Below are 15022 nucleotides of genomic sequence, written 5' to 3' on the forward strand. Positions count from 1 at the left end.
CCAAAGACAGACAGTTGCTTTACAATAAGCACCAAACCTCAGAAGTGCCTTCTAGTAAACTGTTGTCAGCTTGGAGACAACCGTCATTTTATTATAAATACATGATATTACTAACTCAGTCCCCCTACAGTTTGCAGAGGGGAATGTCTGGAGAGTAATGGATGTCCAAGATGACTGACTTTATAGAAACCTTCACTGTTTAATGGGCAACACGAAGCAAGCTGCCATTTCAGTGGGTTCAATAACTTCCATTGGCACTGGGCAAAATTCCCAACTTCTATTATAATTACACATGTGTATATTCAAAATATCCTCTTAAATATCATTCCCTTTGCTCTTCACTAGAGTTTGCATTCTTGCTTAACATCCTCAGTTTCAACCTATATCCTACACAACATCTCATTATTTCTTAATCTCATTAAAACTACGTTGGTTAACGTACTTCAGCATACAATCTGAGCAACACTGACAAAACCATAACACTGAAGTGGTGAACAGCTGATTTAGAAAATCAGTTTCTCAAAACAGATAGCAAGACTACACTATTTTAACTCCTTTGTGAGCCTGGGGAAGTACAAGACAATAGTAAACTTTTCTATTTTCAACTGTTATCAAAAAAAATAATAATAATTATCAGTTGTCTCTGCATTATTTAAAGGAAACAAGTTCTCATTAAATGTATGGTTGTTCAACAGGATTTTTGTTTAGTTTAAACAGTATTTTAAATTGTGAATAAAACAGCACTTGTAGAGGCTTGATCAGCTCACAATCTCTCTGCAATTGTATACCTTCAAACTTCCAAGTTTAACACATTACCTAAGGCTTAGACCTCTCATCTACACTAGAACTTTTACTTGCACTGTAACTGCCAATCAGTATCTCAAGTTAGTAAGTCTCTAAAAGCTACATTAAATAATTTATAAAGTTTTGTTGGTTTTTGTTTTGTTTTTTTTTTTTTTTTTTCCTGAGAGAGATCAGAGAAGAAGAGATTCAGGCTAGAATTAAAGATTATGGCAGGTATATTCCAAACAAATAACAAAAACCATCCATACAATGTTTCTGGGATGGAGTGGCTATACACAGAATCACAAATTCTCATTTTGGCTAAAATTGAGAAGCTACAAAACACAACTGGAAGGTAAGGAGTTCAATATGAAGTCATGAAAATTTATCTCCTATTGCTTTGTGAGTTACATAGCAATCAACTATGTGCACAGAGAACTAGTATGAAACTTGACATGCAGCTGAAAATCTGAGGAGGGTGGTAACTCCAGTTTTGCATTAAGTCATTTTAACTAAGTTAGAATTTTGTCCCACGCTAAACTGCATTTGTATTACCCAATATTGAAGAGTATGTTTCATGCACTATTTTCTAGAAAGAAAAAAAGAAATTACAATAGGTGCAGACTAAATGCACAAGAACCCATACTTATCCCTTTGTACATATACACAAACTATAACATAGCTCGTACCTGACTACACAAATCATTTATAAACCACTTCTATTAAGAAAATATAGGAATGCACAGATTTAAGACAAAACTAAAATTGAACATATGTTTATTGATAGAAACTACTACTGAAAAGCATCACTTTGCAAATCAGAGGACCTTCTCTCACCTAAGACATTCCCTTTTAAGTCTCACATAGTATGTAGGAGACTAAATCTGATGAGATTTACACATCTGATTTCAATGTGACAGTTGCTACTTGCTAATAAAGGCCACAACAGCATTTCCTGGATTGGAAAGTGCAGTTTATTATTGGAGAGAATGAGGACATATGTGCATAATTCTTTTTGCTACTAGTATCTTGGTGCTGCAGGGTTCTTTTCACACACTGCTCCCCTGCCCCACCTCTCATACACACACTATTTAAGTGGGGTTAAAAGATTCAGAATAATGTAATGTCACAATAAATCCAGATCGAGTAAGCGGCAAAAAACCTGACTGTTTCCAAATTCCACTTTTTGATACATCTGCAGTGTCTAAGAGCATTCATAAGGTTCTGCTACCACAAATTAGAGTACCTTTACATATCTGGTGTCCTAATAACTTACAGGCATTAATCATGCACTGTGAAGACAACGTGTACAGAGAAGACAACGTGCAGAGAGAAGACAATGTGCTTGTATGAACAGAACAATAATCTGTACCTCGAAGTCTTTAAAAAGCCCAAAACTTAGATTTACCAGAGGAGAACACATGTAGAGAAACATGGATTTGTGTTGTGAAAACCTCAAAAAGCCCAAACTACTACCAGTTACATTTTATATCCAACAGTGAAACTAAATTTTAAATGAAATGTCAAACATTATTTGCAGGAGCATCTGACAAGGATGGAAGAGTTTTTCCTCTAAAAGATACCATCCAGAAACACTCTTGAAATTGTACAATGCATTTACCCCTACGGGAAATGTATTTCCGTAAAAGAATCAAGTTCAACATTTGAAAAACAACAAATCTACCTTCCAAATTATTTTCAAGTGATACTACTATCCTCTAGAACAATTCTAAAGGAATATTTGACTCACAAAAAAATTCAAATATGTGTAATTATGCATGCTCTTTGACATCTAACAGGTAGTAACTATCATTCTGTAAAATCCTAAAATCAGACACAACAGTAGTTGTGGTAGCAACTGAGGTTGTGAGGTAGCAAAATTAGAATAGTACCATTCCAGCAGAAAACAGTTGACCTTGCTTTGCTTATCATACAATGAAATTAGGAACTTATTTTCACTGTTTAGAGCAAACTTCATTTTTATGTCACAATTACTAATATCCAGTGACTTTCTAAGATAAGGGAACAAGCAAAGATACACGTATTTCACGTCACGGGAACGTAAGGGAAGAAAATAATGGAATATGTAACACCTTCCTCACCGCAAAGTACTACAGCTACCTAATTCCCGCATCACGTTATACAAAAACATTTCTGTATTTGCCAGTTTAAAAAAAACGCACTGGATATCTCAAATTCGCTCTTTTATTTCAGTATGTAACTGTTTCAGAACAAGTATGTGTGTTGAAATTAACTGGAAACATTCACTTAAAGCCTTGAGGACTAAAACACATCCATTCAATATTTTACACTGGTAAAGATTCTATTTAACGAGCACAAAATTTAACAAAACATGATTAACCTGAGCTTAAGGGTTTTCCTGTGCCTTTGCAGGTAGAAAGGTGAATGCCTCCTCTCAAGCTGCAAAAGCGTTTCTGAAGTGAAACACAGGAGAGATTCTTGCTGTTCTTCAACCTCTGATTGCTGTACATCCATACAAAGAATATGGGACTAGAAGCTTGTAGTGAAGTTTTAAAACCCACACACAGTAATTTCTTTTCCAGAGCATCTACTGTCCCCTATATTTTTCTTGAGAAACCAAGACTTGTCAGTATGTCATGATTTAAAGATTTTCCTGCTAAAAAGAAAGCATTTGTACTCAGCTGTACAAGGAAAAGTAAGTCTTAATGTGTACACAGAGATTTGAAACGCACAGCAGGTATGCTAAAAAGGGAAAATATGAAGGAATTGAGAGGAAGGGAGGGAAGACAGTACAACTACATCAGGAAGGAGAACAGACAACTGAATTTTCCTTGCATAAATCAAAATCTGTTATTATGCTATTTTAAGAACATTTTATAGCTATTTTTAATATTTAAACCATCATTGTACTCGTGAAATAAGAAAATGCCCTTTATAGTGTCATTTACAATAGTCTTTAAAACAAGTTAAACTATTTTTAGTGAATTAGATAGTTCCAGTGAAATCCACAAATCCACACAGGTAGAGAGACACTGGAGAGGTGTTTATTCACTGCAGTGATTCTTCCTTTTTCAACAATCCCTCATTTTAAAGGTATACACTACCAGCATTTTAAATATACTTCCTCCCAACAGTTCTCTAAACCACTGCCTACCAGAAGCAACCATCAAAACCCTTATTATAATCAAATAGCTCAACAAGGAAATTAGCATAACTTAATTCTCCAGGACTTTTGTCAAATATTGGACATATATCTGGGGGCATGGGATTATTTTTTATTTTTAATAGCTTTTCTTACCTCAAGGCTATAGAAGTGACCCACTGCATTTAAAGTGTACCTACAAAAACGGAGGAGTTCATAAGGTATACTTCACGCGAGATGGGGAAATTCATGTAGCACTTAGAAGTCTGAGATTATGCAAAAGATAACACTTAGTGTTTTTATTATATAAGGCACATTAATAAGCTATTTCTAAAACAGGCTTCCGAGAAACTCATTCAAGTGTACGCTCTTAAATCCTGAAGTATACAGATATAAATGATACAGAAGAGACAGTGCCTTAACACTGACCTAAAAATTAATCATTTCATCTTTCTGTCTTTTTGGTTAGGCAGTTAGTTGAACTGCCTGGGAAACAATCTGAACTCTGAGTGACCTTTGTTATCCAAACAACATATCCTCAATGGTTTAGAGTAAAGTAACTACTCAAACCTTGAACCAAGACAATTTGGACTGCATAGAAGGGCTCTGCCTATTCTACTTCACTCATTGAGTATGCTGTGAAGAGTCTGGTTAGCACTAATTTATTCAACTATTTTTAACTTGTAGTAAACTCATAATGAACTCACAGAACCAATCACGGAAAAGCAGCAACAGGAAATGCAAGAGACAAATAACAGCATCTCTTCCATCAGCCTAGGTAGCAACAGCTCTGTATCTAAGGTGGAATTTCTTAAGCTCACGTCCTCCCTGTTTACAAATTTAGACAATGGGCAAGAAAAAGAACAGAGCCTGTCACATTACTGTAAAAAAGAAGACTGCTACCACTCAAATAGTTGTTTATCAAAGGCTACTTAATCAATTTAATTGCCAGTACAAAAAAAAAAATCTTGCCGGATTTCCATTATTTATTATATGTGGAGTGACTCGCTGAAGTACTTGGAAAGATTTACTTCCAAGTGGTCACCTACTTAGATCAAGCGCTAAATCACTGACTCTGTGATGGTGTTTGTTTAGGTGGCAGCAGTTTAGCTGGCCCAGTCTCAATGGCCCCTTACTGAGATCTCTGTGTGTGTGGCCCCTTTTGCACTGCAGCTGGCCTGACACACAAGTCCCACTGTATACCAAACCCATTGTTATTTTAATGTGACTCTTAACAGTCTACTTTGTGCTCACCACCCTAAAAGCAGTTCCTAAGGGCAGAGTGCTGAACGCCCTACAGCAAAGCCACCTGCCACAAGGAAGATAAATCACAAAGCACATCAGAATTTTTATAGGTGTAATTTTTTAGGCTCAGTTGCATCAGGCTGAGATACAGCTAGAACAAGTATTCATAAAACTCAGACAGCATTTAATCTTTTCTGATCACCGTTTCAAAAAGTCAGAAAGTACTAAAACACTTATGGAATTCCCTTATGTTAGATTATTATTCCTATTCTGATACTTTTAAAATTACATGCAACGATGACACTGCAAAGTAATCAAGTTACGTAGCTATCTCCTCTAAATCAGATATGAGTTCTGACTTCGGGAAGTTCTCCATCCATTCAAACAAAAACCATCAGCACCGAAGCAGACCCTTTCATTACATTGATCTTACATATAGATCATTATTATGTATTAATTGTTATACACACTTTCAAAAGGATTTAGATGTGCAGGTTTGGTTTCATTGAATAAGAAGAGTGCTAGAGTAGTTGCAAGCATTTCCTTCTAGACATCTAGCTTTGGCACTAGACATCAGTTTATGGAAGGAACCTACCTGTTCATCAACTAAACAACAGGTAAATTAGATTGTAAATTGAGGTCTTTCTAATAACTGTGACACAGGTGCACTAAATGACTCCCCTGATCTTTATTTATGCTGATAGTAAAGGCTATACAAAAAGTTGTCAAAGGGATTTCACATCTGGACGCAGGTTGCCTTCTTGCATTCCCTAAGTTGTTGCAAGTTTCCTTGGCCTTCAAGGTAGAGCTTTGGCTCACAAGTGTAATTCCAGCCTTAATGAGCCAGTACAAAAGAGGGGGAAGTAATTCTGAGGAACCATAGACCAGCTTTTTAATCTCTAAACTTATTTACTTCCATAAGCAAATAAGGGATAATTACTCTTCCCTATCAGCTAGGAAAGGAAAACCAAACTGATCTTCAAGGGCTTGTTTGTAAGCTTACCTTGATGAGGAGATGTTTACAATGCCAGCTTTTACTGCTATAGTGGAGAATCACCTGTCAGACTTACCATTGACAAACGTTCCATCTAGACTACAAAAGACACGACAAGCTTTGAAAAACCAACCTGTGGCACATAATGAGGGATGATAAACCTGTTTTCATGAGGCAACTTGCAAAAACTACATCCTCCACCCTATTGCTCTTCAAACTGTGTGTCTGTCTGTGTGTAAACAAGTTCCTTAGTGAAGGCTTTTCATTTCATCAGAGAACAATGAAGCTCACCTATGCAGCAGCATGCACAAGCAAGCAGAGATTCACAGGTTTTTTGGGATGGATGCCACCTATTAAGTCATCTAATGTACTATACTGCCAATGCAGGATAGTTAGTTACAGTGCATTTTACATTCCTTTGTCCAGTTTTGGCACATAATTATACTTTAGGGAAGCAGATCTTTAGCAAGCTGCACCAAAGAATGTAAAACTTATTTCAAATATCACATTTGAGTACATGCATGGAAACAAAAAAAAAAATCAGTATCTGCCACATTTTAGCACCATCAAGTGACTATTACCACCCGTCACTAATCCAAAATCACCCAGATATTCTCTATCAGAAGACTGGGAAACAGAAATGCAAATGAACAACTGAAAAAAAAAAAAAGAGTATTAAAAACAGAGTATTTCAGATTTATATATTCACTAACCCCATGAAAATCACGTGACAATAAATTATATGGCATTTATACATATAGTATTTCAACATGGGTAACTACCAAGCTGAAAATCATGCTCATCAAGAGAAAAATCAAGTGACACTGGTGTTACAGTTAACTTTGCTTCACATCAGCCAATAATGATAAAATTAATGACCCGTAACACTGTAAACATTATTTTCTAAGGGTAAAGTTTTTGAACACTAACTTCTGATGGACTACCAACCACCACATGAAAGCTTTTGTTACTTGTGACAAATTAGATGTGCTTACTAAGTAACAGATACACCAAGAGGGTCAACACAGATGTAGCAGTACACTTCTTCCACATGGATGCGATATAAAAAAAAAATTAAAAATAAAAAATTGAAGTTTATTGTTCTCCTGCTCTCTCAGACACATTGTCTTTGTGAATTAAATAAAAGTATGGAGTTTACTAATTTTTTAACTACTGTGAATTGTAAATGCATCAAGAACCTTATTTGAGACTATTCATTTAAACTATGGTATTTACAAATAAATATTAATTTTTGTAACATGGAGATAGAAAAAGAAGCAATTTGTCTTACAAACTGCAAGAATTTACCACTGTGAATTCTTTAAGATGCTTTTAACATGCTCATTCTAGTTGGGGTATACCCATCATGTATCTAAACCTCAGAGAATTTCCAGGCAGCTATTATTTATAGACTGTGTAGATATAATTTGTAAATAAGGGCCCAGGACATAACTCAACTGAATCAATGATGTACCTAAAAGAAAGAAACGCAAAATATTTTGTAAAAATTCTGATCTTCATTTTTTATACGGATTAGTGGTTTACCCAGACTGGATGGAGAGCTATGGCAGGGCATTGCGCTTGAAATTACTGTCTGAGATGGGCACAGCTGCTTGTTGTTAATCAATATCACACTGCAGGTAGGTTTCACTGAAATTAATTAAAATACTCAAATTTGTGTATAAAAGCATGCATATACCTCTAACAAAAGGCATATTGATTTTCCAAGAGTACAAAATTAATTCTTAGGCACTTGTGTACTTATTGGATAAAACAAAATGCACTAACAGCTGCATGAATTGATAAGCAATTTCGTAGATCAAAGTATAACAACATATTCCAGAATATTTGGGTTTTTTTAACTAAAAAGTGTTAAACATGCTATTTAAGCAAAACTTTCAGTGTTCAAACAGCCACCCACATCTTCATGCATACTCTTCTGTAATATCTCCTTTTGTTATATCTCAAATGATAAAAACATTTAAGAATAGTAATCTTCTAATTATTCCTGATAATTTAATGGACTTTTCTCACAATGGCAACGAATAATTTGATGGGGTAGGATAGAAGAAGTGGAGAACTTGGAAGTAGTACTATATGCACTGCTGTCAAAATTGGAAATGATTGTTGCTTTTCCTTTATGCTCACATTTTTAAACAAAAACCTGAAGACTAACTATATCTCTCAGTTTGACTGCAGGTGGCACATCTAACAAAATAACTACAGTACAGTTTAACCAAAAGCTCTCCCCTCTTCACACACACGTCATCATTGTGGTCCAAACCCACCTACCCCACAACACTCTTCCCAAGACTAGGAAGACTGTAATTTGTGTGTATACAGAGTTGCTGAAATATAAACAAGACACAGAGAAAATATTAATAATGACTAAACAAAAGATGTAAAGACAAATACCCAGTAAGAAAAATAAGTACTGATAAAAGATAAACAATGAATTTAAGTTGTGTTTAAGTTGTAGAGTAGTTGTCCTCGGCTTCCTCTGGGTTAAATGGACATTTAGCTGAACCTCAGACTTCTAGATTTACAGAGCCCAGGAAGATTAATTTCCTAATCTGTCAGTGAAAGACAGACCCCTGAATACTTTCACAGAGAATTTGCAAAATGTTTGAAACATATTGTATTACAGACCTGAAAGCTATGTGTAATTCTGACAAAGGCTTTCGCAATTTTGTTTGTAGGCATTAGTTCAGTAACAGAGGAAAAAAATAATATTTTCACTCAAGAAGTGACAACCTTTCTAAAAACATTATTTTGACACCCAAAGCTAAAAGCATGCATAGTAATCAGGACACTTTGTATTTTCATTTTCTTTGGCCAGATTATTATTTTCCCAAGTTGACATAAAGATGTCTTCACATGAATTAAATTACTAAGTAAACCTTAACTGACGGAAACCTCTATTAGGTGGGCCCATATACATGAAGATACCTTCCTTTAATGAAAAAAAGTATTTATTTTATCTGATTAGTATTTAGAATATATTATGTGTGACACCAACAAGAAAAACAGGATTCTTAAAATTACTGCTCTTGTTTTCTAAGTAAAATTTGGTCCTCACCTTTGTAGTCCTGCTGTAATATAGTACTTTTCACCTAGATCCTTTGTGAACAGCACTCTGCCCTGTGTCCTCACAAGAAGTGTCAATAACGGGGTACAGAGCCCATAAAGCCTTGGGTAAATACATAGAAATACTAATAACGCAGAATGGAATATTTACACCACCTAACCTGTAGTATCTCAGCCAAATCACGCTGGAATTTCCTATACTGCAAAAGAAAAAATGCTTGTAATGAAGTACTCTTAAGAAGATGAACTTCATTCCACTGAATTTAACTTTTTTTGTTCACTAAAATGAAACCAAGATTCTGACCACAAGCACATAGGTGAGGTGCTACAGATTACGAAATGTAAATGCCCCCCCTCTTTAATGTGAATTTTGCCTCTTCTCATCTAAGGGATACACATACATGAAATACACACATGCTCACAAACCTGAAGTGGGAGTAATACCTATACTATGTTCTTTGCCTATTTCCAGTTTCGAGGAGAATAAGTATTTCCACCCTTTCTTTGTTTTGTTACAAGTCAGACAATTCTGCTAGTTTCTTAAAAGGTGATACTTGCGAAAATTGACCAGATGAGAAGCAAACCACATCCCAATGGTCTGATGCAGAAATCATTTAAAACAAAGCAGGTAGGACAATCCATAGACATCTTGCTCTCAGAAACAACTCCATGAGAGATATTTTGCCCCAGGAAAAGCAAAACAGAACAAAACAAACAAACAAACAAACAAACAAACAAACAACAAAAAAAAACACACACAAAAAAAACCACACACGAAAACCCAAGTAAATCTGGCCAAATAAATTCCTGCTTTTCTCTACCTGCAATCAATCTCCATTTTCCCCCCACAATTTTCTTCCCCTTAATAATGCTACTGAAATTGACTACAGAACCGTGCCATGAACTGGATGAGTGCAATTTTAAATCAGTGCAATTTTAAAACAGTGCTTTCTAAATCCAAATTATTTTACTAATGTGGGTGAGTGGTCAGTCAGCTCAATTTCTATCTTAGTACTACAGAAGCTGTGACAAACCTCGGGAAAGGCAGAATATTTATTTTTAGGGGGGGCTGAGGGGAAGGAGTACAAGCAAACATGATTACCTTAAATTAGCTTATTCCCCAGAAAAGTTTTAACACCAAACCACAACCTGAAATAGCCAGAAGTGTCTACAGATACAAGTTACACTGATTTCTTTCCTGCTTTAAGAGGGTTCTTTCCCTTGCAGACAAGAAACCAACATGAGACCACATTCCCAGTTGTAATTTAGTGCATTTCCAAGCAGGAAACAATTTTAGTGCTAGCTTCCAAAATATTTAAAGTAATAGAAAAGCTAATTTTAAAACTATATTTTAGCAATTGAAAATAAACTTACTTAAATTGTGGCATTTTTCCTTATTTAGGTGAGTAGGGAGAAAGAAGAAGCAAGCAAGGCAGAAACGCATTGGAGACTGGAGTTTCAAAAATGAAGGATACTTCCCAAGTTTGGAATTGAAAACAAATTTACAGCTCGTAGAACATATTGTCTTAAAACTAAACTGCAGCTCCAACATGTAGGCATACCCTGCTTAAACAAACAGGGGCACCTTCCACTAGACCAGGTTGCTCAGAGCCCCGTCCAGCCTGGGCTTGATCACTGTCAGGGATGGGGCATCCACAGCTGCTCTGGGCAGCCTGTGCCAGGGCCTCACCACCCACATGGGGAAGAATTTCCTCCTAATATCAAACCTAAACCTACCTTTTTTCAGTTTAAAACTGTCACCTCCCATCCCATCACTACACTCATCTGAAACTTAAATAGAGAAGTGATACTCTATTGTGATTCAGTAGCATTTAAGAAAGTGAGATAGAAATAGTTCTATTGATATCAATCTTTATAGGAAACGACAAAGTTGTTTCTGGTTTGGCCTGTGGCAAAATTCACAATATTCATTCACTCTGAAATGCATATCACAGGTCAATTTGATTTTAAAGTACCTAATAAAATACAGAAATGTACGAAGATCGTCTTTCTCATAGTTTAACAGTCAGATTTAAACATTTAACTATACTTACAGATCCATCTTTCAGATTTCTTTCATAAGAGAAGTAACACTCCATGTTTTCTTCATCTCTTGAAATAACGAAGTTATATTTGCCAGCTGATTCTTCTCCAGTTATCAATGCTTTCCTCAGTTCTTCAACATACTTTTCTCTATTCATTTCCATGTCAGCAGCCTCCCTAGAAATTTCAGCTTCAGACACTATCAGAAAAAAACATGTGAGAAATAAATACTCATATGTATATAAACATGTATATATATTTATATGTTCACACACAGACACACAGCTTAAGGGACACACAAATATTAAGAGCCTGTTCTTTCTTTGACATATATCAGTGTGTCAGACACTAGTGCAAATGTAGCAAGAACACTGTGTTTTTCATGATAATTACGTTTTATCCCTTTTATCCATCTGAAAATGGTTTATTGCTACTAGTCCACAATTCTACTTGCTTTAAGTTATTCTGAATAGCACTAACCTTACAGCAAAGTGTGGAAAGTTTCAATTATGATTTATTTTGTCCTCTCAGTTCTCTCTGAGAATATACAATCTAAACCCTATAAGACAAACGCAACTGTCACCTCACACATTCTTGATTCAGTTTTCCAAATCTGTAACTTACAACCTTAAAAGAAAATAAATGGTCAATTTACAAATGAAGCTGTGCCTAGAGACTTGAGAATCTATGTTTTACGGTTTGCATTTAAGGGCCACTACATGGGAGATGTGTCTCCAGTTTGCATTAAATCAGGTCTATGGAGAAAATTTTATTCAATTTCTTTGAAGATGAAAAATGATTTAATATGGTACAGAACAGGGCAATAAAAATGTCCTGTTGTTAAAAACCATGATAGCCTTTCCTGTCTGCTTCTGATAATTTCTTTCTTCCTAAATCTTCTTTTGGTTAACCCTCAAACTGAAACAGCAGCTTATCAAGATGCATCGTCTTTTACTTGGAATAGCAAGAAACAGTTCTTGATTTTACCACCCGGGCCCCTTGTTATTTATCTTCCTTTTAATTTTATTCTACATACCGTTTCCTCAGTACTTTTAGAGATGAAACATTAACAAGAATAATAATCTCAATGATGAATGCAGAGTTTCATCCATAGACAGATATAAGCAAAGACTCAAAATACAAGTTGAGATAGGATATGTATAACATAATGCAGGCTTTAATGTGTTGCCTACCAAGACAGGACTTTAGATTGTTCACTTAATTAACAGAAGTATTTCCTTTTCTTCTGACCAGTCTCCTGACGAAGACTGCTCTAGATTGTTATTTGCCCCTGCATGCTCTTAGACCTTTCTGGCATTTGCCTGGCATTTGAGAGAACATGTTATACAAAAGAGCATTAGTTTGTGACAGCCTGAAAAAAACCATGCACAAAACAAAACAAACACCTTCCCCACCTCCCCCCGCTCCCCCACCAAAAAACAACCCAAAATCCAATAATAACAAGAAAACCCACCAGAACTTAAAGTGACTTTAAAAAGTATCCCGTTTAAAACCCCTATTAATAATCATGTTTCTTTTCTATACAAATGCCTTTGAAGACAGTTTTATACTGAGACAAAAGCCTGCACATGTATTGAAATCATACTTATAGAAATAGAACAGCATTTCAATAAAATATGAGCCTGTTCAAACTGCCTCATTTTTATCCAGTTTTCTTCTTGACACAGGAGCTAACCTCATTGCAAAGGAGGCAGTGCATATCAAATCAATCCATCACATAAAAATACAGCAAAGAGGTAAATGTATAATGATTTACTATGAATAGTTATATCCTCACACATTCCAGGATTTCTGGATTAATTCTGCACCTTCAGTAATTTTAGCTTGTTTTCAGGGACTCAGCGTGGTTGAGGTTGGAAAGAACCTCCGGAGACCATCTATTCCAACTTGATTGATCAAAGAAGGGTCAACTACAAAGGTTCCTCAGAAGCATGTTTTGAATAGGTTTTGAATATCACCATGGACTTAGGATCCCTGTCCTGTCCAGGCAATCTGTTCTGGTGCTTGGTCATCCCTATGGCAAAAAACCCTCTTTTTCCCCCATGTTCAAACGGAATTCTTTGTATTTCAGTTCGTGTCCATTGCCTCTTGTCCTTTCACTGGACATCACTGAGAAGAGCCTGGCTGCATCTTCTTTATTCCCTCTCATCAAGTCTTCATTAACACACATGGATTAAAATCTCCCCGAGCCTCCAGGCTGCACAGTCCCAGTACTTTCAGCATCTAGAATGACAGATCCTCAACTCCTTCAGTCATCCCCATGGACTGTCACTGGACTCATGCCTTTTTCATACTGGATAGACCAGAACTGGACACTGCATCACGAGTCTCACCAGGGCTGAGCAGAGAAGGATCACCTCGACCTGTTGGGTACACTCTTCCTAATGCAGCCCAAGAGGCTGTTGGCCTTATTTGCCACAAGGCCATGGTGCTGGCACATGTTCAACTTCTTGTCTACCAGGACTCCCAGGTCCTCTTCAACAAGGGACCTGCTTTTGGCCAGTCACCCAAGGCACTTGTACAGGCTGGAGCTTATTCCTCCCCAGGTATACAGTGTTGCATTTCCCTTCATTGAATTTCATGAGGTTCCTGTCAGCCCATTTCTCCAGCCTGTCCAGGTCCCTCTGAATGGCAACCTTATCCTCTATCAAACCCTCCTCCTAGTTTCTCATCACCTGTGAACTTGCTGAGGATGTACTGTGATTAATGAAGACGTTAATAGTATATGACCCGGTACTAACGTCTGTGGTACAGGGCCACTAGTAACTGGCTTCCAGCCCAGACTTCATGTTACTGATCAGAACCCTTCGAAATCTGGCTTAACAGGCTGAGCTCAATCCATTATACTGTTCATTTGTTCATTCCTCTAGTCCACAATTTACCAGTTTGTCTATGAGGATGTTAGAGGACACAGTGGTGAAAGCTTTGCCAACTAAAGCCAAACTCCACTGCTCTCTCCTCATTCAGCAAGCTTCTAATTTCATCAGAGAAGGTTATCAGGTGAATCAGGCCTGGCTTCCCCTTTGTAAATCCATACTGACTACTCACCATCTTGTCCTTAATATTTTTTGAATAAGTTTCAAGGAATATTCCTCCAACAGCCTCTGGCTGATGAGCATCCAGTTACCAAAATCCATCCCCTTACTCTTCCCAAAGATGGAAGAGACATTTCTTCCGGTCCTTAAAAATAATCTGGGATCAGTATTACGTTGCAAAAATAGTTGATAGTGGCCTCACAATGCCATAAGCCAGATCCCTCAGCACTCAGTCACATCCAATCAGCTTCCATGGACTTGGGTACATCCAGATTCTTAAGACAGTCTACAGCTTGATCCTGTCCCAAGTGTAACCCTCCTTTGCTCCTGACTTCTTCATAGATTTGAGGGGCTTGGGATTTCTGAAGGCCAATCTTAACCAGCAGAGGCAGTACTCAGTAGTAACTCGACCTTTTCCACATCTTTTGTCACCAGTCCCCCTGCCCCATTCTGTAGTATGCCCACATTTACCCCCATCTTCTTTTTGCTGCTCACTAGCCTGCAGAAGTCCTAGTTGCCTTTCCTCACTTTCCAAACCCCATTCTGGCATGGTTGGTCCGTGTCTCTATATCCCTCCCTGGTCACTTCCTCCTGGCTTCCACCTCTTGTACATTCTCTTTTTGTCTGACAATAGCCAGGAGCTTCTTGTTCACCCATGCAGATCTCCCACCGCCTTCGCTTATCTTCCAT

The 15022-nt window shown here is 36.9% G+C and overlaps 1 protein-coding gene across 4 annotated transcripts in view; it reads right to left on the reverse strand.

The window, feature by feature from the left end:
- Positions 1 to 15022, reverse strand: part of XRCC4 (X-ray repair cross complementing 4) — a 188336-nt gene that overhangs the window by 149551 nt on the left and 23763 nt on the right. For all 4 annotated transcript variants that reach the window (XM_065860956.2, XM_065860955.2, XM_071801747.1 and 1 more), the window contains one exon: positions 11288 to 11475. In XM_065860956.2, the coding sequence (XP_065717028.1) occupies positions 11288 to 11475 (188 nt within the window). The remainder of the gene's footprint in view (positions 1 to 11287; positions 11476 to 15022) is intronic.

The sequence above is a fragment of the Patagioenas fasciata genome, chromosome Z, assembly GCF_037038585.1.
Source record: "Patagioenas fasciata isolate bPatFas1 chromosome Z, bPatFas1.hap1, whole genome shotgun sequence".
In the NCBI taxonomy this organism is placed as follows: domain Eukaryota; kingdom Metazoa; phylum Chordata; class Aves; order Columbiformes; family Columbidae; genus Patagioenas; species Patagioenas fasciata.